This window comes from Podarcis liolepis (genome assembly GCF_965112155.1).
Source record: "Podarcis liolepis genome assembly, chromosome: 17".
Lineage (NCBI taxonomy): Eukaryota > Metazoa > Chordata > Lepidosauria > Squamata > Lacertidae > Podarcis > Podarcis liolepis.
In genome coordinates this window covers 34,595,386-34,620,411 of record NC_139571.1, presented here as the reverse complement: position 1 = coordinate 34,620,411, position 25,026 = coordinate 34,595,386, and the positions used below count along the sequence as shown (strand labels likewise).

At 46.0% G+C, this 25,026-nt stretch overlaps 1 protein-coding gene across 1 annotated transcript in view; it reads left to right on the top strand.

Moving 5' to 3' along the window:
* EPHA1 (EPH receptor A1) overlaps window positions 1-25,026 on the top strand; it is an 80,082-nt gene that overhangs the window by 36,372 nt on the left and 18,684 nt on the right. The window contains exons 3-6 of the mRNA XM_083481409.1: window positions 3,977-4,252; window positions 9,718-10,108; window positions 21,590-21,745; window positions 23,022-23,360. Of these exons, the coding sequence (XP_083337535.1) occupies window positions 3,977-4,252; window positions 9,718-10,108; window positions 21,590-21,745; window positions 23,022-23,360 (1,162 nt within the window). The remainder of the gene's footprint in view (window positions 1-3,976; window positions 4,253-9,717; window positions 10,109-21,589; window positions 21,746-23,021; window positions 23,361-25,026) is intronic.

Genomic DNA, 25,026 nt, shown 5'->3' with positions numbered 1-25,026 from the left:
ACCTTGGCAGTTATTACTAATGTTGTCAACCAATTAAATAATAATTAGTTGATTTAAAATTAATAAATGATTCATCAGTTACGTTTAATTTTTTTTAAGCATGCATATTGCCACTATTTCAGTGTAGGAGCCTTTTGAGACATTGAACGAAATGTAAAATAACTAGAAATTTAATTAATAAAATCTCACTATTAGAAGGGTCATCTTTACATTTTTAATTCTCACTCCCTTTTACAGTAACAGAAGAGGGGCCTCAAAAGAAGTGGAGGGCGTGACGCGACAAGAGATATGTTCCTAAAACCTGCAGATCCATCAATTAAAATTTCCCTCATCAATTGAAATTGGCTCCCACTAATCAAGCAGCTAAGCCTTGGGTTGATTAATCTCTTGATTAAATGAATTGCAGCTTGCAGCCCTAGTTATGACTGCACTTGAAAGGATAACTATCACTTACAGGAAAGCATCATTATGCTTATGCAGAGAGAGTATTCAAATTCAAAAACATCACCTAGGAAATTCTTAGCACTGTAAGGCGGGCAGTTCTGTACTTGCATTACTGTAGGTGAGTGGCTGTCTAAGGCCACTCAGGTCTTTTTTAGATTTAGAACATAAGACCAAGTGGTCCATGTCAGCATCCCCCTAGAGCCAGTGCACCAACTGGACTCATGCACCTCAACCCCGACTGGGCTAGGCGAGCTGGGTAGCACCGCCAGAGACCTCCTTTCTCACAGGAACAGGTCACAGTGCTGTGGACTCACAGCTTAGAGCTGAGAGCACCGGATTCACTGTCTCAATAATACAGTCGTTGCGCAGCAGAGTTTTGCAGAGTCTTGCAGAGTATAAACCACTCGGAGAGCAGCTCTGTAGAATATCTTCCTTTTATTCTGTAACTACAACTATGATACAAAACTATATACAGAGCTGAATATTCTAAGCATAAATCAATGCTACACTGAGAGTCTGCAGCTGCTCTTAGCAGCAGTCTTATCTCTAGGATCTCTAACACTCTCACTCTCTCCGATACACTGACTGACTGACTCTCTCTCTCACACAGTGATATGTTGCTGGGCAGAATAAGTAGATAGGCAGGACACGCCTCCTCCTCTGTGGAGAGTCAGCAGTGATCATCAGGAGATGATCAGGAGATTCTTGGGTATGGGAGGGGTGAAATCTCCTCAGTCCATCTGGTTGGGCATCCTGTTCTCACATTTGACCAACCAGATGCATGTGGGAAGCCTCAAAGCAGGACCTAAGAGAATGACCGGGGTGAGATTTCTGCTAGGGAAATTCATGAGTCTTAACCACACTCTGATCCTACTGCATTGCAGAAGCCCCAGCTAGGCTTTTCCAAAAGCTTTTGGAATCTGGTCCATCTGCTGATGTTAAGGAACCCTTTGAGGCTCTCTGATATGACATGTTTGCAAAACACTTTGAAGGAAAAAAAATCACTCATACCCGCTATTCTACGGAAATAGATCAGTCTATGGAAATGTCCATAATTCTGTCTGGTCCTGAGCTGTTAGGTGAATTGTTGAGGCCTGATGTGTTCTATGTTATAAGTCAAGCACTGCTGGGAATTGTTTCTTTTTGTTTTTCAATGTATTTCCTATCAGTAAAAAAATTTTCTCTGGCACGAGCAAATTTTTAATCTGAAAGTGTGGCCCAGATAAAAAGCTTGAGAACCACTGCCCTGCACTAAGGACTTCAATCTAGGTTCTCCTATGGGTGCCCCTGCCATCTGAGTAGAGATGGATGGCTCTTAGATGGGCTACTGAGCTTTGGTGGCCCAGTTATGGAAAGATATGCCCAGAAAAACTTGCTTGGCACCTTCCTTCTTGTCTCTTTTGTGTCTAGCAAATGCCTTTTTATTTTACCATCAGATTTTAATATTGAGTATTGTTTTGTGCCGCTTTTATAAGTTTTATAAGCCTACTATATCCCTTTGTGTCTACAGTTCAGTTCTTTCATTCATTCTTGTAAACTGTCCTGGGAATTTTATTGGAGGATGCTATTAAAAATACTTTAAATAAAAATAAACGATAAATATATTAAATCCTTTTCCTGGAAATGATCGTTAAATCCAAATCCTGGAAAAGGCACTATGTAAATCCAAGGTGTGCTGCAAACTTCTTTCCCAGCCTTCCGACCTGAAAGGCTATACTTAGAAATACCTGTGATTTCATCTGGCGCCATCTATATGTGCAGGATGTGCTCTGCTGCCAGATTATGAGCCCTGCCTTGCTGCGCATCCTGATATGAATCAATCTGATGCTTGAGCCTTAGCCATTAAGGGCAGGTGATTCTTTCTACAGGAAGCAGCTAAGCAAATGAGCTCAGATTGAGTGACTTGTGTGGGATAACAAACCTGGTTAATCTGTTTCTTATCCTGCCAACAAATTCTTCCCCAGCTTCCCTTGACGTGTCATCCATAACTTTATCAACCTTATCAGGTATCATTTGCCTTGCTTTTGTGTTACCTAAGAGAAGCAGCGTGCCCTCACTCTAGACTAGGATTGTGGAAGAAAGACAAGTGGGGTGCAATATCCAAAAGTGACTCCACAGAGTCACCACGGCTCATTTGTCTGTTAGCAGCCCCCCCCCCCCAAACACCACAGATGTTGTCTCTGCATGCAGGGAGAAGTTCATCAAAAGACAGCAATTGCACAATTTAGAGTTCATTTGCCTAATGCTCCCTTTTAAAATAACCCTTTAGGGGCTGTGCCAAAATTACAAAATTCCTGATAGCGGGTGGTGGTCTTAAATCACAAGCTCTTTTGAAATAGAACCAGAGAAGTAATTTTCAAGGGAGTGCCTTTGCTTGATTGCTTCAATCTGAAGTAGGGTTCTCTCAAAGGTCTCGGAAGAATACAAAATTGTAACTTGGCCCGTTGTCTTATATTGAAGCAGCTTCTATCACTGTGGCAAAGTAATATGCAGACAGCTACATTTACCTTACACTCTTCAGACTATTTAAATAGTAATTCCTTTCATTTGCACGAGAGGGGCTAGTGAGATCTAATAGAGAAGTCTCGTAATCCCCGAATTACAACCCCCCAGATTTTTCAGGGTTGCCAGAACCAACAAATATGAATCTGTAGTGGCAATAAGCCCTGGAATCCAGCTTCTTCCTTCTGGCAAGGACAACAACTGTGGCTTGGCAATGCTAGCATTCGTAATAAACTTGTTTGTCTCCAGTGGAAGCCAATATGAAGGAGAAGGCACACAGGAAATAAATCTGTTGTGCTGTTATTGTTGTATCTTTTCCTGCCTGCAATTGCATTTTAAATGGATTTTCCCCCCACATGGATGCCCGCTTTAAACACAATACTTAGACTAAAATTTTCTCCCAGAAGAAGGAGGATTGATCTTGTCTTTTCTAATAAATCTATAGCTCTAATTAAAAACAGCAATGCTACACAGTATGTGCCTTTGGTATACAGATAGTCGAAAACCTGTGTATCTCAACTTGCAACACACATACATGACACACACTCATTTCTTCAATGAAATTTGCTTTCTGTGCTTAGATTAATGCAGTAATTCACAAAGAGGATATACTTACCCACCCACATGAACCTATATAAAACTTATGCTCTTTCCCACACCCTGCAAAGAACTTCCTCTTTCTGAACTTCTTAATTCAGGAAAGCCCTGGTGATTCATAGATAAGAGACCTTGTCGATTCCTGCAGGGCAGGCTGGGTGACTAGCAATCCAGCACCTCAGAACTGGAAGGCTTGGAGCGTTGTGCTGGATGCACACCCTTCTGTTGGCAGGGAGCCAGTTGTAGGTGCTGTGAGCCATAGGCTTGTGGCCTGCGGGGGGAAAGGATCCTGCCCCTCCAAAAGGGGTTGTAGGAAGCGGCTGGAAGCAGCCATAACCTGCCTGGAAATGTGAAAAGCATGACTTCTTTGACAGCCTGATAAAACTCTCGGCTAACATGACTCTTCCCCCATCCTCTCTCTCTTTCCCCCCAGTGGAGTGAGGTGCAGGAGATCGTAAATGGCACTCCGATGTACATGTATCAAGACTGCAGCGTCCTCTCGGAAGGCGATACTGACCACTGGCTGCGGACCAACTGGATATTCCGAGCCGAAGCCTTTTCCCGCATCTACGTGGAGCTGAAATTCACCATCCGGGACTGCAAGAGCTTCAAAGGAGAGGCGGTCAATTGCAAGGAGACGTTCAACCTCTACTACATGGAGTCGGAGCAAGATGTTGGAATCCAGTTCCGCCGCGCTCTCTTCACCAAGGTCAGCAGGGGTTGCAGAGCTACAGAAAGTTTTCAAAACTTGGCTTACTCAAGAGCAGAAGGAACACCCAGTCTAAACAACAGCAGAGGGGAAGGAGAGATGAGAATGAGCAGAATGGTTTGGGACAGGGGTCTGCAACCCGCGGCTCCGGAGCCGCATGTGGCTCTTTTACACCTTTGCCGCGGCTCCAGGGCGGATACTAGCAAGGGGAGGAGGCGCATTGTGCGCCCCCACACTCCCCACTGTGGCGGGCGCTGTACTGGCTGTGACGTCGCATGGGGGCGGTGCGTGCGTTAGTCACGCACCGTCCCGACGTCACCTTCCCGCCCGCTGTCAGATCGCGGCTCCGGAGATATATTTGTTTCAAATGTCGCAGTGGTTTTGCGGCTCCCAGTTTTTTTCCCCTTCGGAAACGGGTCCAAGTGGCTCTTTTTGTCTTAAAGGTTGCAGACCCCTGGTTTGGGAGAACAGGAGTCCTTTGGGTGGCTGAGTTGCAAGAGTAAAGGCTGTGGGTAGGGATGTGGCAGGAAGCAAGCAAAAGAACCCCAAAAAACCCAAGGTGGAGCAAGGCCATAAAGCTTGCACAGGGTGTGGAAGTAGACATTACTATATGGGCCCACCCAGATAAATTTTCTCAGGAATGAGCACTCTTTGGAGTCAGTACTGAGCCCACTGCCCTTGTAGCAGTGTCCCTTGGATTTCTGTTCCGCAAAGCTCCAGTTTTCAGCTGTGATGCAAACAGGAGAGCCTTATAATGAAAGGGGTGGGGAATGCTGTGTACAACATTACTTGGTACAACATTTTCCACATTTCCTCTTGTTCTGTTGCTTTCCCTGCGGGGTGTGGGGGAACCACTCTTATGCACTCAATTGGAGCAATCAGCAATTCATGTTTTATCACTAAAGAGCAAGTTTTCAGTCGAAAAGGAGCAGAGAAAGGGGGAAACCACTTGGACCCATGCCTAGAAAGCGTGGATTAAGAAGAAAACCACTCGGACCCATCCTTTCTAGGCTTGGGACAAGCAGAAGTATGGACAAACCCTGAGGATCTTTTTACACATTACACATGAGTCGACCTTTGTTTGACACAGAGTGTACACAGCAAGGAGCTATGGCCAGTCACAGGTTTTTTTTGACATAGCTGTCAACCTTCCCTTTTCTTGCGGGAAATTCCCTTATTTCAGCACCGTTTCCCGCTGCTTCCCGCTGCTATCCCGGATTGTTAGATATTCCGTAGACTGTCTCCGGGACAGGTGAGGCTGCTGATCCCTTATTTTTAAATCTGAAAGTTGACAGCTATGTTTTTTGATAATCTGTTTCTGTACGCTTTAATTTGTCACAGTCACATTCTATGTGTATGTTTAAAAGATCTTAGATTTGCATTTTAAAATATACCATGCGAAGGGGCCCTTAGCCAAGGTTTTCAGGAGCATTTTCAGTGTGGAAACCCCTGAATTCCAGTGATGCTTGGAGTGAAGCCAAATCCTTGGGAATCAGAGCATCCAAAAGTGCAAATACCACAGGGATCAGATGCTCATAACAACTTGCTTGCAAACAGATGGACAAGTGGGGAGCTATTTGCACCAATGTGCTCTTCAGTCAGATTAAGGAAAAAATGCATCTCGGAGGCAGACACTTTTCAGACAGGGGAAAAAATACAAAATATACCAGTTGTTCTTCATTTGGCTGGTTCTGACTGCATATTATTTGACCACAATTAAAGATTGTCAGGTATTCCACAAAGACAGGGATGCCTTTTATAGAAGGCGGCATGGAATACCTCTCCAAAAAGAGGCCACTCTTGCCTTTCAGAAGAGACTCCTGCAAACAGGAGCCGCTGTTGTCAACGGTTGCAAATGTACAATCTTCTCCTCACTCAAGAGATCCTCTTCTCTTGAGGATCAAGTCTGGAAGGAACGACGAGTCCTGTCAATCTGAAGCAGAAGAGGCTGTGCTGAGTGCAGAGGCGGAGAAAGGTGGGGGCAGCGCACCCCAGATGTCATCCTTGAGGGGGGGTGACCGCCGCGGGTGGTGCCCCTCTGGGACGCTCGCCACTGCCAGCGAACCCCCCTGGGATGCTCCCCGCTGCCAGCGCACTCCTCTGGGACGCACACCACTGCTGGCGCACACCCCTGGGACACTCCCCGCCGCCGGCACACCTCAGTGGGTTCCACCTCTGGCTGAGTGCTGATTTGCTGGATTCCCAAGACACCATAATAAAAGTTATTTCCTTCCCTGCCTGGAGCATTTTTCAGATTAATCGTAATAATTCATTTTTTGTTTTGTTTTTTAAGCGAGACAACAAACCAACCAACCTGTCCCTGTGGATGGGTTAAATGAGCAAATAGCACTTATCTAACACTGCAGGCAGCACTATAATCAAAGACAGAACCACAGCTGGAAGGTGGATGGCCCATAAGAATTGTGGAAAGAGAAGCCAGTCAGGCAAGGAAATTAGTGGTCAATGTGAAGCAAATAAGTGCGTCATTTGATCTGAAGAGCAAAGGTGGGGAAGATGCAAGATCTTACCCTGCAGAAGCCAAACAAGGAGAAGAGATAAGTTATGCTGGGGGCTTAGGCAAAGCTTTAAAATGGAGGTGGCTAACCTGTGGCCTTCCAGATTTCATTAGACTCCCAGTTACCATCAGCTCAGTTGGTAGAGCGTGAGACTCTCAGGGTCGTGGGTTTGAGCCCCACCTTGGGCAAAAAGATTCCTGCATTGCAACTCTACAGTTGTGTGAAAAAGCCCTTCCTCCTCCTCCTCCTCCTTCTTTGTTGAATTTATATACCGCCCTATACACGGAGGTCTCAGGGCGGTTCACAGAAAATATCAACATAAAAACCACAATATATATAATCAAAATAAATACAACAACCCAATAACCCGTCCCCAAAAGAGCCACATTTTTAAAAGGGCCTAGGACATGTTCAATGGCCATAACATGGTCCATGGCCAGGGATGATGGGAGTTGTAGTCCAACAAGATCTGGAGGGCCAGAAGTTAGGCACACCTGCTTTAAAAAGGAGTAGGGAAGTATTATTTGCACAAGCTCTACTGAAATGAAGGAGTGGTGTACAAAAGCAAGACTGTCCTCTTGTGCATCTCCCTTCGTCTTGGTGAAGGTTGTGCAGCCAAGTCCCTCTTCATTACAGTTCTGTGAAAATAATACTTTAAATTAGAAGTGGGGGGGGGCATGTGGCTCTCCAGATGTTCTTGCAGCCGAATTCCAACCACCCCCAACTATTGGCTAAGCTGATTGAGACTGTTTGGAGCTGGGGTCTGACAATTTTTGCCTTAAGGAGTTGATGTGCAGTTGCTCCTTTTTGACCAGTGTTAGCTTGATAATTTGATTTGAAACACCTCAACCTGGGAAGTATTCTGCCTCAATTTCCATGCAAACTCTTCCCAAGTTAGGGCGCCTCCTACACTCCTGCTTCATGTTTTAGCATTTTGGGGTCATTTCCCCACAGCTAAGGAGGTGGATCCAGGCCAGTGTTTCCCAAACTTGAGTCTTCAGCTGTTTTCGGACTACAGTTCCCATCATCCCTGACCGCTGATCATGCTAGCTAGGGATGATGGGAGTTGTAGTCCAAAAACAGCTGGTGATCCAAGTCTGGGAGGCACAGGTCTAGGCATTGGGCCTCTCTCACTGCAGCATTATGCTTTCCTGTATTTGGGTTGTGGTACGAGATGCGGGTGGCGCTGTGGGTTAAACCACAAAGCCTAGGACTTGCTGATCAGAAGGTCGGTGGTTCGAATCCCCAAGATGGGGTGAGCTCCCGTTGCTCGGTCCCTGCTCCTGCCAACCTAGCAGTTTGAAAGCATGTCAAAGTGCAAGTAGATAAATAGGTACCGCTCTGGCGGGAAGGTAAACGGCGTTTCTGGTTTGCCAGAAGCGGCTTAGTCATGCTGGCCACATGACCCGGAAGCTGTACGCTGGCTCCCTCGGCCAATAAAGTGAGATGAGCGCCGCAACCCCAGAGTTGGTCACGACTGGACCTAATGGTCAGGGGTCCCTTTACCTTTACCTGTGCAAGAGCCACATTCCACACAGCTGCACAGTGGGCTCTTTACGGCCTGTGAATATTGGGTATATTGTCAGGGCAGCTCAACCCCCTCCTCTCTCCTCCCTCTAAAAAGAAAAATTGTCAGAGCAGCCTCCTAGTGCAATCCTATGCATGTCTGCTCCGAAGGAAGTCTCTTTGTTTTCAGCAGAGATTACTTATGTAAGATTGCAGCTTAGCTGTTTATCAGCCTGTTCTAGAAGGGTGTGCAGAACCGAACACACCATTAGACATGATAGCTAAATGGAACCTCAATGTTGAGAGGCAGTGTATCTTTGTATATTAGTTGCTGGAGGACGAACTCCAGGGACGTTGCCTTCTTGCCCTACTTGTGGATTGCCTGGAGGCAATCTGGCTGACCACAGGACGCTGGACTTGATGGACTCTGGATTTTAGCCAATAAAATCTAGAGTGCAACAAGTATGGGCAAGTCCCACTCGTCTGGAGTGATCCTGCTGGTGTCTTTCTTCTAAATATTTCCATTATATAATTAAAGGTACCTGTCAGAACCTGCCGGACACAGGTCTGACAAACCAATTATGTAAACTTCAGATCTTCTTTCTTGATTTTTTTTTAAGGATGATACAGGCTCTGATATCCTATGTGTGCTTATTATCTACTTGCTGATAATGTTATGAATTATTATTTGCATTCCATTTGACCTGCGATACAGTTTTCAAACCAGTTTTTCTTTGACTCATACTCTGAAACGTTTATGATCATTATGTAAATATAATACAGTACATCCAAACCAGAGAGATAGAAGTTGAATGAATTGTTCTTTATTCCCAGCAGGTTTCGCTACGTAGTCTTGCTGTAGGAAAGTAGTCAATGGGAATTGTAGTCCAACAGCAGCTGGAGATCCGGGAAACCCTGGGTCTTTAAAACTGGAGAGAGAGTTGTTTTTAGTTTGTTACCATATTATGTATTTTTGTCTTTTCAATTTTCTACGAACTACCCTGTGGTCCTCGGATGAAGTTGCAGTACATTAATTTAATAAATAATAAACAAATAGTGGGAGTTTTTGCATATAGGTGAACATTGAGATGTGTGAAACCTTCACCTGCCGTGTGGTGTAGTGGTTAAGAGCGGTGGACTCGTAATCTGGGGAACCGGGTTCGCGTCTCCGCTCCTCCACATGCAGCTGCTGGGTGACCTTGGGCCAGTCACACTTCTTTGAAGTCTCTCAGCCCCACTCACCTCACAGAGTGTTTGTTGTGGGGGAGGAAGGGAAAGGAGAATGTTAGCTGCTTTGAGACTCCTTCGGGTAGTGATAAAGCGGGATATCAAATCCAAACTCTTCTTCTTCTTCTTAAGTTGTATATTACAGGGGAAAGTTGGCGCTTAAAATTGATTCTGCTGAATATGTGCAAACTTCATGCCCATTTTCTCCTCCTGCAGATCAACACTGTGGCAGGAGACCGGAGTTTCACGGCACAGGACATCATGACACGTGACATGCAGCTGAACATGGAAGTCTGCCACATAGACAACCTGCAGCAACGCGGCTTCTACCTGGCCTTTCAGAACTCGGGGGCTTGCGTTGCCTTGGTTTCCGTGAGAGTTTACTACAAGACCTGCTCCGACATTGTGCGCGGACTGGCCCACTTCCCAGAGAAGCTAGCAGTTTCTGGGGGACTGGAAGAAGTGTCCGGTGTCTGCTTAAAGAATGCGGTTGAGGACGGCGGGCTTCCGCCGAAGATGCACTGCAGTCCTGATGGGGAATGGCTGGTCCTGGTGGGCCGCTGCGTGTGCATCGCCGGCTTCGAGGAGGATGGCGGGAGGTGTGTTGGTAAGTACATAATGGCGCAAGCTAGGAGGCGGGTACCTGAGGAGATCTTGGGATAGAAGCACACCAGAGTTCACAGGGTGGAAGGTGTGGAAAGTTTACTCATTGCACGCAGTTCACTGGGGCGCATCAGCTTATCTGACTCCCATTGCTGTTTATACGTCAAGCGCAACTCCCAGGTTGTCTTTCTGTTTCACTCTCCCTCTGACTATAAAGTAAGTAGACTAGTTTGACATACCTGTCCTTCCACCTGCTTTTTATTTCCTTCCAAGTTTTGGAGCCAGTTTCTGGGACGTAGAAGTGTGTGACTGAGACTGATTCACTCGATGAGTGTCTCCCAGTTCTTTAAACTGGGCACCCCTTGGGTGTAGGAGTTGGGTCAGGATGGTATTGCCGTATAGGCCACCTATATCTGCAGGGCCGCCCTGAAGCGTTTTGGAAGCTCAGGCAGGAAAACCCAACTCTCCTTCCCAGCACTAGTAGGATATATTTTTATTATGTTCTACTTGTTTCAACCAGAGGCCATGAGAAAAAAGGCAAAAGGGAACACAGTCACAAACCTTTAAAGGCAGCCAATGAAATATTTGTTTGCCCTAAGCAGTCTACTATAAACACACACACACACACACACACACACACACACACACACACACAACAAGCATGCTGTAAAAAACGTAGCTGGTCCTCAAATTGCTTTTGAAGTACCAACTAGTGCATCTAAGTCAAGGGGATATGTCTCGGAAGATGAGTATATGCATAGTATCCCTCGTTCAAACCATGGCATCTTCACTTAAAAAAAGGGATCAGGCATCATGCAAGACCTGGGGGCTCTGGAGAGAGAGCCACCACCAGCCAGTACAACTAGTAGACAATACTGGGCTAAGCAAAAGGGACGCGGGTGGCGCTGTGGACTAAACCACAGAGCCTAGGACTTTCCGATCAGAAGGTCAGCGGTTTGAATCCCCGCGACAGTTTGAATCTCCTGCCAACCTAGCAGTTCGAAAGCACGTCAAGTGCAAGTAGATAAATAGGTACCACTCTGGCGGGAAGGTAAACGGCGTTTCCATGCGCTGCTCTGGTTCATCATGACCCGGAAGCTGTACGCCGGCTCCCTCGGCCAATAAAGCAAGATGAGCGCCGCAACCCCAGAGTCAGCCACGACTGGACCTAATGGTCAGAGGTCCCTTTACCTTTATTGGGCTAAGCAGACAAAAAGCCCAACCTGGTTATAAGGCAGCTTCCTCTCTTACGACAGAAAATGACTTCCACCTAAACCTAATTCTTTAGTCTACAATCTGCTCTCTCCCAACATTTCAGCTATGAGCTGGTATTCACAGTGATGAGGTGTAGGGAAGGTAATATATATTGACAAAAATTCCTCAGGATGTTCCCTTTTGGATTTCTCATTAGGCTGCTCTGTGCACCACTTGGAAGTTCCAGGGCAACTGCTTAAGGCCTGATAGTCCTTGCACTTCTCTGCCTTGCCTTGCTAGCTGAAGAACTGAGAAAAACTTCCAGACATCCACCCTTCCCTGCCCCTCTGCTTCCACAGCTCAGCCAGTTTTTCCACTTAGCTGCTAGCATTACTGCTTTCATTCCACCCTCCTGGGTTGGGAGCCGTCCCTTGGAATGGGACAGGGAACCCATCCTGCCCAGGCAGGTCCTCACTGCACCCGCCCAGGTAGTAGCTGACACACAAGCTACTCCCTTACCCAGTTCAGGCAAAGACAAAGGCAGAGGTGGCTTCAGACTGCGAGTTCAAGGAATTGTCCCAGTTTCTCAAACCTGTGGGGATGAGTTAGTGGACTTGGGGGGCAAAATAAAAATGGAGGCCTTCCTGAAGAGAAAGGGCACATGGAACAATGGCAATTGACACATGAAAACTGCCAGTTTTAGGCTGTGCACAAACAGCGTTTTATTCTAGAATCAATGGAGATGGAGTACTGTATTTTTCGCTCTATAAGACGCACCAGACCACAAGACGCACCTAGTTTTTGGAGGAGGAAAACAAACAAACAAACAAATTCTGAATCTCAGAAGCCAGAACAGCAAGAGGGATCGCTGCGCAGTGAAAGCAGCAATCCCTCTTGCAGTTCTGGCTTCTGTGATAGCTGCGCAGCCTGCATTCGCTCCATAAGACGCACACACATTTCCCCTTACTTTTTAGGAGGGAAAAAGTGAGTCTTAGAGAGCAAAAAATACGGTAAGGACTTTAAATACCAATAGGTACACATCGGACTTGTCGCAAACTGCAGTTCAAGCACAAGGAAAGCCGCACATAAGAGTACATTTATGTAAACGTTTTTAAATTTTATTTCTTGCAAGTTAAAGCACAGAACAGACAGCAGCTATGATCACAGCTAGCTAGCCTTATTAGCTAGATCTGCCACTTCCTTTCATAAGGAGGCAGCCCTGGGCTCACCCTCCATGGCAACCCAAATTAAAGAATACTTCCCTTAGTGTTTCCATCTTCTCTGCCCACCCCAAGTCAGAGCAAAGGTCAGAGCTGAACAACCCCCTCGCGTCCCGTCCCACACTTCAGCTCTGTGTGTGCTCCTGTTTGGAGCTGGTGACGCCACCCTGATCCTGGAACAAAGGCCAAAAGGAGTACCTCTGGCACTCTGCCAACACTGGGTGGCTCCAGCAAAAGGTTTGGATCCAGACCTGATCTTAGAAGTGAACACTCAGGTCTGCTGCCAGTCTGAGACACCTGGGACAGAGACAGATACCAGGAGAACAGCCAAATCTGCATGCCTTTTATTGTGCGTCCTTGGGAGCTGGCAAGAGCCCTTTCTGAACAAAAGAAACCATTTCCCTTCATGGCATGGCGGATGGTTTGAAAAGGCGAATGCGGACAGCATCATGAAAGCACCATCTTAAAAACTGTGTGTGACTGCTCACACACATGTGCATACACACAATGTCAACCATTGTGATTGACAGCCCACCTGTATAACACAGAGATCCTATGTTGGATTGCCCTGTGCAGAAGCCACATATTGCTCCCCACTATTGGTGGGAGATAAACCACCCACCATCTTGCGCTTTTCAGGGGCAAATAAATATGCAATAGATCTAGATTGTGTGTGGAATAGATGGGGGGGGGGACAAGTACCGTATTTTTCGCTCTATAAGAGCTTGAGAACAGTGTACCTGCAGGATTGCCTTATGCCAAACTTGGCCCTCCAGCTGTTTTGGGACTACAACTCCCATCATCTCTATCTAACAGGATCAGTGGTCAGGGATGGTGGGAATTGTAGTCCCAAAACAGCTGAAAGGCCAAGTTTGTCCATGCCTGCCTTATGCCACATGTGTCTACTTGACCGCCTTGATCTGCAGAACTGGCATTGTCACTGGTGCCACATAATACTCATTCCATAGTTGTATGAAATGGGTCTTTTAGCGTGGCAGAACTCCCTTCCTGTAGTCATTAGGCAGGTGCCTTCGCTGTACTCTTATCAGTGCCTACTTAAAACATTTTTGTTTAGGTGAGCCTGTCTTGAGATTCCAGACACATAATTGTTGCAGGGTGTGTATACACACACACACACATTAAATTATTAATTATTTTTAAATGTTTTGAACTGTTTTTACTGATAATTTTAATATTTCTTTGTAAACTGCCTAGTGGTTTTATGACATTCAGGCAGGATATACATTTTGTTAAATAAATAAATAAATTGTTGCACACAGGGTTCTGTGTAACCTGTCCAAATTATGCAATATATATGCAAACTTAATTTGCATAGTTTGTTTTGCATTAGCTTGACCATTGGGAAGAGGCAGATATTGAGCTTTTCAGAGCTAGAATACCTTTTTAACCAGGTATTTGGTTGATTTGATTGACATCCTATGCCCTTTTAAAATGTGGGTTTTTTGGGGGGGGTTATTGGGTTGTTGTTTTGATTTTGATTATATATTTTGTAGTTTTCTATTTGGATTTTGTTCTATGAACCACCCTGAAACCTCCAGATATAGGGTGGTATATAAATTAAAACAGCAACAGCAACAACTCCCTTCTTTTGAACACAGAAAGACATACTGAGCCAGGCTTTCATCATAGCCTTGACCTACAGGTCTATCCTTAATCATCTCAGAGGTATTCTGAGCCTCTTCTCTGAATTTTCAGCTTCGATTTAAAAATAAATCTGTACCCTTTTTTACTTTCAGGGTAAAAAAATATATAAGCAGTATTTCTGTGAAGTAATAAATCTGCCCCTGATTTCTGGTGCTCTGGTCAATTAATGCCATGGGATAACTGACAAACCCTTGGCAAAACTGTGGTTAGCAATTTATTAAAACTATATCTGAAGATTACTGCTATCTAAGGTTTATTGCTGTTTCACATTGGACCCCCTCAAAGTTACGGTGATGGGTGTTCTATTGAAGCTTCCTTAGACTCTGGAGGTTTCACTAGGCATTGCTTTCAAGTTTGTCTTTGCAAGCGTAAATGCTAGAAATGTGCCCTTTGTTCGTTTAAAATGAAAGCTGGGGTTCTCGGGGAGCTGAATTTGGAGCCCCCTGGCACATTGTGTGGCATTTTCGTACTTGATACAGAATAGACGCAACCACAGCCATGGCCTTTTCTGTGGGTACAGAAAAGAACAGGGGCGAAAAGCAAGGGATTGAGTCAGTGCCTCTGTGGTGTTCCTCTTGAAAAGGGAATGTTGACTCCTTCCTTGGGGTGAGTGCCTTTCGGTCTCAGTTGCAGAGGTAAATTTCTTTTTTCTTTCTTTTTTCAAATGGCAGATTGTGCAGACCTCTAAAAGAGTATAAGGAGCTGTGAGGCAAGAGGTGAATTTATATACAGCATTTACAGTCATACCTCTTGTTACGTTTGGTTCAGGTTACGTCTTTTCAGGTTGCGTCCCGCGGCGACCCGGAAGTAACGGAACGGGTTACTTCCGGATTTCGCCGCTCACGCATGCGCAGATGCTCAGAATGATGTCACGCGCATGCGCAGAAGCGGCGAATCGCGACCCGCAGGTGCAGGCTGCGTTCTGCGCATGATGCGAACAGGGCTCCAGAACGGATCCTGTTCGCAACCAGAGGTACCACTGTAATTACATTTTTGTCTTTATTTATCTGTAGGGAAGGTTAGAGCAGCTTGCGATGGGGAGTCCCCCAATTCAAAGCGTTGACAAGGCTGAGACCTGCTTAGCTTTGATAACAGACCCCCTACCTAGGGGAGGGGTCATTTCTCCCCACCCTGCATATAGAATCATAGAATGGTAGAGTAAAAAATGACTCTAAGGATCATCTAGTCCAACCCCTGAAACGCAGGAATATGCAGTTGTCTCTTACGGGGATCGAACCTGCAACCTTGGCATTATCAGCACCACACCCTAACCAATTGAGCCATGTCTGAGTGGAGGTGGGAACCGCCGGCTTGTGGGGCACAAAGGCAGCATGGGGGGTTAGGCAGAAAAAGTTCTTCCCTTCCCTAACGGGGAACCTTAGCTCTGCTGCTCTAAGTGAGCTAAGGTGGGAAGCTCCCTTCTCTTCCTTCGATTTAATGAGCCCATACAGGCCTCGTTAAAGATAATTGCTGGGTGGTGGTAGTTGAGCTGGTGCCACTGTCTGCCACCCCCACACCGGGGAGGGGTGTCTCTGCCTGATGTTTAGCCTTCCCAGGTTGCACCCGATTTCCTGTCTGCCTAAGGAGCTTAGTCCCTTGGCAAGCCACAGGATCAGACCCAGTTGTCCCTGCAGCTACTGCAGAACAAAAAGAACCTGTGACCCTCCCTATTCAGTGTAGGTTTTTGCAGTGCTATTTTTCTCGAAAAACAGGTGACGGAACTTACCATGAAGGCCTCCCTTGTCCTCTTATAATGGCATACCCTCCAACATTTCTCCAATAAAAATAGGAACACCCTATTCCTCCTCCTCCTCCTCCTCCTTCTTCTTACACTCATACCACTTGTTACGTTTGGTTCAGGTTACGTCTTTTCAGGTTGCGTCTCACGGCGACCCAGAAGTACCGGAAAGGGTTACTTCCGGGTTTCGCCACTCGTGCATGCGCAGATGCTCAAAATGGCGTCAAGTGCATGTGCAGAAGCGGCGAATCGTGACCCATGCACACACAAACGCAGGTTGCATTCTGCTCATGTTGCAAATGGGACTCCAGAACGGATCCCGTTCGCAACCAGAGGTACCTCTGTATTATTATTACCCAGCCCATCTGACTGGGTTGCCCCAGCCACTGTGGGTAGCTTCCGACATATATAAAAGCATAATAAAATATTAAACGTTAAAAAGCTTCCCTATACAGGGAAGCTGCCTTCAGATGGCTTGGGGGTCAGATAACTCCATAGCCTCCAACATTTCTCTGACGAAAATAGAGATGTCCTAAGGAAAAGCGGGACATTCCGGGATCAAATCAGAAATTAGGACGGCTTCTGCAAATCTGGGACTGTCTGTACACCTGACAACAAGCCCCAGACAACACTGTTGTTGTCAGGTGTACGTTCTGTGGGAAACTTGAGTTGGTCACTGCATAATGCGCAAAACACACCCGAGCGCCTTATTTGTAAGAGGCAATGCTCACCTCAGGGCAAACTGACTGAGCATAGGCACAACACCCAGCAATTTATGTGTTCCTCCGAGGAAATAAACCTGTCTGCTCTGAATTAATCCATCCCAGTTTAATCAGAAGTAATTAGCTCCTGTATTCCAAGGTAGAGCAATCCCAGAAACTGGGGGGGGGGGGGGAGAGGTGGGTGGCATTGGAGGAGGAGTTGAACTACAGATGGCCTCCAGCTCATAGCATGCTTCCGCTTTTCCTGTAGGTTCAAAGTGTATAGTCATCTGCATTCATTGCATATGAGAAAGGAATCCCTCAGATCTTGTTTTCGCTGAGGCGATAAACCTTTGTCTGAACTATACCGCTCCAGACAGCGAACGAGGGTTTACACAGCCAAATGCTCGACGGTCCAGGAGAAAATAAATTTCTGTGTGGAAAGCTAGCAGGTCAGGAAGGAGGATAAGATTTCCAGACCGGCTAACCGCTGTGGCATTTGTACGGAGCCCCCCGGTCGTCTCACGGACTATTGACCCGTACACCACTAATCCGCTGCCACCAACCAGGTCCTCCCTGGTAAAATCACTTCAGTCTCAGTCAGCTTTTCAATTCATAAAGAAGAGTGTATTTTATTTCAGACTTAAAACAAAACTATTATAGCATTCCAAACAGTGTTCCTCTTTACTTTCTTAGTCTTATGTTCCTCTCTCTCTCTCTGTTACCACCCCACACTCAAGGACCAACTGCCCTAACTGTCTCTCTATTACCAACTGCCTTTCCCAACCAGCCAACCCACGAAAACCCACCAACTACCCACCCACAGCTCCCAAGGAACTAACTCCCAGAATTCCTCCCAGAACTCCTTTATAGACCCACTGACTCCACCCCCCTGGGTCCTATCTGTGCAACCTATTTAACTATTTCCCCTCCAGCACTCTCTCATATCTGGTAACGTCACAGCCGCGTTAGTCCGTTGCAGGGAAAAAATGACAAAAGGCGCTGTGGCACTTTAAAGATTATGGCATAAGGTTTTGTGGACTGTAGTCTACTTCATCTGATGTAATCCTCAGTCAGCAGGTATATATGGGTGCAAAGGAAAAATATGGAGAAGTTGGAGTTTGCTGGCAGTCTTGTTGTTTTTAATGTACAGGAATCCTACTTTCTTTGTGAGGGAGTATTCAACCTTGTGGAATCTCCCAACCGCATTCCGAAGTGGTATAGTCCTCCAGAGACAGGTTTACACTTGGCGCCAGACGATCTAGTTTCAATTGGTTGCCACCATGTGGTGAATCTGGATGCCATTGGGGTAGGGAATAATTAACCCAATATCAGAATATCTGGGCAAATTCGTGAGTGCGGCTTGGGGAAAAAATGGGTATATTTATGTCACTCTTCAGATTACAAAGGGCTCCGAAGGGAGCATCTGCTTTCATAGGACAGTGGGTGCTGCCACCTGCTGTTTACCTTGTAGTTTTTGTGTTTTTTTAAAAACCAATTCTTGCCCGATTTCCATTCCATTCCCTCCCTGTGGTGACATAATCCTGTTGGCGCCTGTTGCCTGCATTCCTAGTTCACCTTTGCTCCTTCCCCAGGTTGGCAGCACTCCCTTTGTGACACCCACACAATTTCCCGCCCTGTTTTCATGTCTGCGGAAGTAAGAGCCAGTTCTCTGCCATGCACAGTGGTGGCTCTCGGTTAATACGTGAGAGAAACACATTGGGGCATTTAGGATAAGGAAAGGTGCCCCAGAAAAATGAGGCTGCAGAGAGGTGACCTCCTAATTATGGGCACAGACTGGGCAAAGCACTGGGGAAAGTGAGGTGGAGACAAAAGTATGATTCTTAGAGTCGGAAGGGACCCCCAGGTCATCTAGCCCAACCCCCTGCAATGCAGGAATCTCAGCTAGATCATACTTGACAGATGGCCCTCCAACCTCTGCTTTAAAAAACCTCCAAGAAACGAGAGTCCACCATCTCCCGGGAGGGGGTGTCTGTTCCGCTTGCATCGATGTTCATGCGAGCACACATGCTGATTTTAATTGCTTTAAAGAGATTGGGAACCTGATTCTTCCTGCACAGAGCTGCTTTTTTGGGGGGGGGGGGAATCAGTGTTGATATATGAAATTCAGTTCTGAATGTTCTGTCACACTTTAGTGTGACCAAGAGCCGGATGGGACTGTGAAGATGCAGGAGCAGGTTTGAGATGCAGGGACTGTAGTCACTAGGGAAAAGAGCAACTTTTAACCTCAAATCTCAGAGGCGTGTCCCCAAGGGGAACCTCTTTTCTGTATAAATGAAGAGCTGCTTTTCAGCATTTCGCTGAATGTTTTTATACTCCGAAGGGATCCTAACAGCAGTGATCGCCAATGTGATGTCTTCCAGATGTAGCTAGATTCCAGCCCCCATCAGCCCCAGCCACCATGATCAATAGTCAAGAGAGGATGGGAGTTGTAGTCCAAAAACGTTTGGAGGGTGACATCTTGGCTACTGCTGCCCTACATTATACTTAAAAGTACCTTGCACCACTACAGCATAGGTTATGGGTGCACCAGCGGAATGTCTAGGCGCCCTTTTTTATAACAATAATACAAAGCTGGAAATGAATGAACTGCAGCTAAAAGATTGTGTTCATTTTTCACATGGTCTAGTCCTTCCCCTGCCCACCCCCCTAATATTCTTAAGAGGGTCTCTTCTCCAGTCTTGAGAGAGTAGCTGGAAGTGGAGAGGCAGAAAAAGGTCCTCCTTTCCTTCCACTCTGCAATTTTAATCTGAAATCTTAGGGGCAGTACTGCGCCCAGAACTCAGAAACTGCTCGCGCTAATGAAATTCCCAGTCGCAAAATGCACCTAGAACAATGGGAGTTTTGAACACTGATTGTAGCCCACCTGTTTTCCACAGAGACATAAGGTGGGTTGAAGTCCTGTTATGGATCATTGTCCTCTTCTACAACTACAATTACTTTAAAAAGAGAGGGGGGGGCAGAGGATGAGAATCCTAGGCATACGATTCAAAGACAAGATTAATGTCATATCCATCCTAAATCAATCACCTCAAGAAAAGTGTCAGTGCCATTCCTCATCTCATCTGCATTTGATATAACACAGCTTCCAACAGAACTCCTCCAAATCAATGGACATCGTTTTCAGCCACTTCTAAGATTTCAGCAGTTTCATTACCCATAAACTTCCAAGTATGTACTTGCAGCCATAAGAATTCCAGTCCCCATTACAAATGGAAGATGCAGAGACTCCCAGTTCTATCTGAGACCATGGCAGGGGCAAATTGTTAAAGTTGCAGGCACACACTCGATGCTTCTGTTTTGGTGGCTCACCAGACATGCAGTGTTTATTTTTATTTTCAAAATGCACACCAGGTATAACTGTTAGAATTCCTGCTCTGTGATTGCAGTCATGGGATTGTTGTCTATCACATGACGGTATATGTTTTGACTCCACAGAGTGGGAAGTGAAGGAAACAGGATGTTTGTGTTACTGTGTTCCGTGAAGCGGGACTATTGTCCTTTGTTCATTCTCTTTACTGTCTGATGCTAGGGAGAGAAGGAGCCATGTTGCAATGCTCTGTGTGTCTTTATATGTAAATAAAGTAGATTAGCCTAAATGCTGAGTTGCTGAGGTCTGTTATGCAAGCCATGTGCAAACTCTAAGTGTGAGCCATGTGCAAAGTCTAAGTGTGCCGGTGTCAGTTGGCATCGGTCCCTGTGATGTTCGGGCTGAAGAAAGCTTTAGAAGCTCCTGAATGATCTAGGTAAGTAAGTGTACTAGATAACAAATAATTTGAACTAAAGCTGGCACTAAGATGCAGGTTGAACTAAGTGCTTGGATTTTCAGAAATATGGAGAGGCTTGTTGACAGTACTATGTCCATGTAGAGTCTTGTCCTGTTCTCCTGTGGAATCATAGCTTTTAAAGAGAACCCATCCTTTGACTTGGACAGTTTACCCAAAATCTAACAGTTTGCATTGTTGAATAACCATGTGGTAAACTCCATAAAATACTATGGTAGGGTATATGTGCACTTCTTCCTTTTTTGTATCAAGTACACTGTTTTGATTTTGTGACTATGTGATTATGCTTTAAATTTAATTGGGCAAATTGTAAATAAAAACCCCCTAAAAAAAAATAAATAGAAGCTCCTGAATGATCGACCAGGAGGGAACGAACATGCCAGTTGGATATGTGTCTCTGCCAGGGTCCTACTCGAGTGTAGGCTGAGCTCCTGACAATAACTACAGGACAAACCCCTTCTAGTTTGGCCCTCAAGTGCCTCTAGTACCATATTATATGCTTTTCCGGCACTCCAGCAAAATTGTAGCATAAACGGAGCCTGGATTTTTGCCAACAACACCGCTTTGCCCCATGTTTCTCACCTACTGCTGGAATGGCATCCCGAGGCCCCAGACACTTAAAAGCCACAGCTTCCTGCTTGGCTCAAGCCAACATGGCTCCTGGTGCACAACACCTAGCCAATCAGAGCTCCACTTTCTGCTGAGAATTCCCAGCGGCAGCCCATTGCTACCTCAACGCACAAAGCCAAGTGTAAACCTAGCCAGAATTGGGTGGGTAAAAGTGTAGCAGGAGACAGACCATCCATTTTGGGTGGTGTTGGTGAGAATATGGGCATGAAGAAGAGAGTATGGGGAGAGCAGAGAAGTGGCGGTGAATAGATATTGAAAATTATCCAAAGGGGACTTAAGTATGAGATGATGTTGTTCCTTGACAAGGAATGAAGATCTCCAACTCCTCTGTGATGTTAGAAACAAGATATGTCCCATGTATGGAGACATCTTGGGGGATAAGGTTCTGCACCTCTTGATGGGTGGTTGTATTCCTAAATAATTGCATTCCTAAACTGGATTTTAAAAGAAATGGGTATAGCCAAAATGTATGGTTATTTGCATCTGCTTAAGTTAGCTACTTGGGACTTAATCTGCTTCTCCTTTCCACAGCCTGTCAGCCAGGGTTCTATCGCCACTCGCTGAAGACTGACCAGTGCCTCAAATGCCCTCCAAACAGCTTCTCCAGTTCTCCTGCTGCCACAAGCTGCCCCTGCCTTGAAAACTTCTTTCGGACTCCCACTGAGGACGAAACTGCTGCTTGTACTCGTAAGTCCTGGGTGGGAGTACTGTGGTCCCCCAGATGAGCAGGTGGAACCCCGTTCACACCTACTTGGAAAATGCACCTACTCAACAAATAGGAAAGCTCCAGAGTGGTTCTGATTCCTGCCAAAAGGAGAGCAAGTGGCATTCGGTTCTAAATTTAAGTGGCGCTGAATGCAAGCTGCAGCTGTAAAGGAACAATTAAGAGTGCATGCAAAGGCTCCTGGTTGTTCTTTTGCAGCTGTGGCTTTACCTGTCCTGCACCTGATGTCATGCAAACGACAGTTTAGGTGCAGCCTGCCCAAAATGGCCTTGTGGACCAAACTGATCTGGAGGTTCCGAATTGCTGCTCCTTTATATGTCTTCCAGATGTCTCTGGCCACAGAGTACATGGTTCCCTCTGTAAATCCCTACAATGACCCTGTGTGGTAGGTTAAGAGGCTGTGACTGTCCCAAGGTCACCCAGTGAGCTGCATGACTGAGCGGGGTTTTGAACCCTTATCTCCCAGGTCCTAGTCCGACACACTAACCACTACACCACACTGCCTTCCTAGAGTACTTCTGCCATGGGACAGCCGTAAACATTAAGTAAGTAAATAAATATGGGGAAAGCAAAATGTCACTTAAGAGAAGGATCTGAAACATTTTCCTTGAAGCTTGAAATGGTTTTATTCTGGATTGTTTCATTTGATGTTTTAATGTGCTGTAAAACCGCTTTGAGATTTTTTAAAATTTAAAACATAAAGCAGTATAGAAATGAAAATAATAATAATATGTTGGAATGGAGATATTTATATCCACTGTACCTGTCCCCAGGTGCAGGGAAAGAAAAAAGAAATCTAGATAGAACCCTACAGCGCACTATAAAGGTAAAGGGACCCCTGACCATTAGGTCCAGTCGTGACCGACTCTGGGGTTGCGGCACTCATCTCGCTTTATTGGCCAAGGGAGCTGGTGTACAGCTTCCGGGTCATGTGGCCAGCATGACTAAGCCGCTTCTGGCGAACCAGAGCAGCCCACGGAAACGCAGTTTACCTTCCCGCCGGAGTGGTACCTACTTATCTACTTGCACTTTGATGTGCTTTTGAACTGCTAGGTTGGTAGGAGCAGGGATTCGAACCGCCAACCTTCTGATCAGCAAGTCCTAGGCTCTGTGGTTTAACCCACAGCGCCACCCGTGTCACAGCACACTATATTTATAAGCTTTAAGGTAGGTACAGATAGGGTTAGAATCTCTTTGTAAGATTGTACTTTAACACGCTGCCTCCTTTTACCTTTCCAGGCCCTCCTTCAGCTCCTCACAATGTCACCGTACTTATTGAGGGGACTGAGGTCACCCTTTCGTGGCAGGCACCCACGGATCAGGGTGGGCGCGAAGACCTCTCCTACAGCGTCTCCTGCCAGCGTTGCAGTTCCCCGAAGTGCAGACCTTGCGAGAGCAGCGTGACTTTTTCTCCCAGCGCCCTAGACCTCACCCAGCAGAGTGTGGTTGTGAGCGGCCTGGAGGCTTTCACCAATTACAGCTTCGTTGTACGGGCTCATAATGGTGTGTCAGAGCTCAGCCCTGCCTTGCACAGCAGCAGCACCAGCTCTCCTGTCCGGGTTTTGGTGGGCCACGCAGGTGAGTCGCTGTGACGTATATGGGGAAGAGGAAGTGAGCACAACCAAAGCAAATAAAAGTTGTATCAGCAGCTGAGCTGCATTTTCCCCTTACACTGCACTGATTAGTTAATTGCAAATGAGTGTGTGCAGGGGGCAAATTTACAGTTCTTAGATCAGTGATGGCCAAACTTTTGTTTTTGGCCTACAATCCCATCATCCCTAGCTAACAGGACCAGTGGTCAGGGATGATGGGAATTGAAGTCCCAAAACAGCTGGAAGGCCGTTTGGCCATAACTGTCTTAGATGCTTGGATCCTGACGAAATCTGAGGTACTGTAGGGGCTAAAAGTATGAGCTGTGAGCAAGGGAGTCCTTGACTTTCTTCACGTTCCAGCCATGAACTCTTTAGCAGACCCTCCAAGTGTCCTTATTTTCCAGAGACAGTCCCAGATTTGCAGAAGCCATCCTGGTTTCTGATTTGATCCCAGAATGTCCTGCTTTTCCTCGGGACACCTCTATTTTCATCAGAGAAATGTTGGAGGGTATGGGAGTTGTGCAACCCCTGAGCTAAGGAGATAAGTAACTATACAACCTTTAGAAGACATCTGAAAGCAGTCTTGTATAGGGAGGTTTTTAAATGTTTAATTATGTTTTTGTGTATGTTGGAAGCCACCCAGAGTGCCTGGGTCAACCCAGTCAGATGGGTTGTTATTATTATTATTATTATTATTATTATTATTATTATTATTATGGAACAGGACATCCCTATTTTCATCAAAGAAATGTTGGAGGGTCTGCATTAGGCAGCACTAAGGCTGCCCACTCTCTTTATCAGCCTCAGCTCCCTACCCACACGACAGTATGGGAATCATAGTCCTGCTATAAAGGGCTGGTGTATGGCAGAATGGGGGGTGGGGCTCCAATTGCTGCTGGTCTCCGGCTCCAGTCAGTCCCAGAAAGCTTAGCCAACAGCCAGGAATGATGGGAGTTGTAGTCCATCAACGTCTTATCACAGGCTCCCCACCTCCGGTGAAAGGAATGTTGAGGTAATGACTGTGAATCATTTGCAGCCCTCAAGAGAGAGATACGTAATTGCTGAGCAGGGTGCTGTATTTTGTCAACACAATTTCTCTGTTGTACCGGATATGACATTTGTCCAGTATTTAAAGCTCAGCGGTTTATTGTCTAGGGTGGGGGGTGGAATGCTGGTCTCTAGAGAAATTTGGCAGATGTAGCAAGCCTGTTGTGCTGGTCTGAAAACTAATTTAACAAACTGATTATTGTAATGTAGATGCTCTTCAGCCTTTATGCATCCTAGTCACTCTTGGCAGAACTCTTATCATTCTGTTTGCTTTATGGAGGCAACAGAATTAGAAGCTAACAAAATAATTTCCCATATCCCTGTCAGGCCTTTCCATCCGCATTGGTGGCCACTATCACATACCGTGTACAGTGGTACCTCGGGTTACAAACACTTCCGGTTATAGACTCCACTAACCCGGAAGTAGTACCTCGGGTTAAGAACTTTGCCTCAGGATGAGAACAGAAATTGCGAGCTGGCGGCACGGCAGCAGTGGGAGGCCCCATTAGCTAAAGTGGTGCTTCAGGTTAAGAACAGTTTCAGGTTAAGAACGGACCTCCAGAACAAATTAAGTTCGTAACCAGAGGTACCACTGTATTTAATCT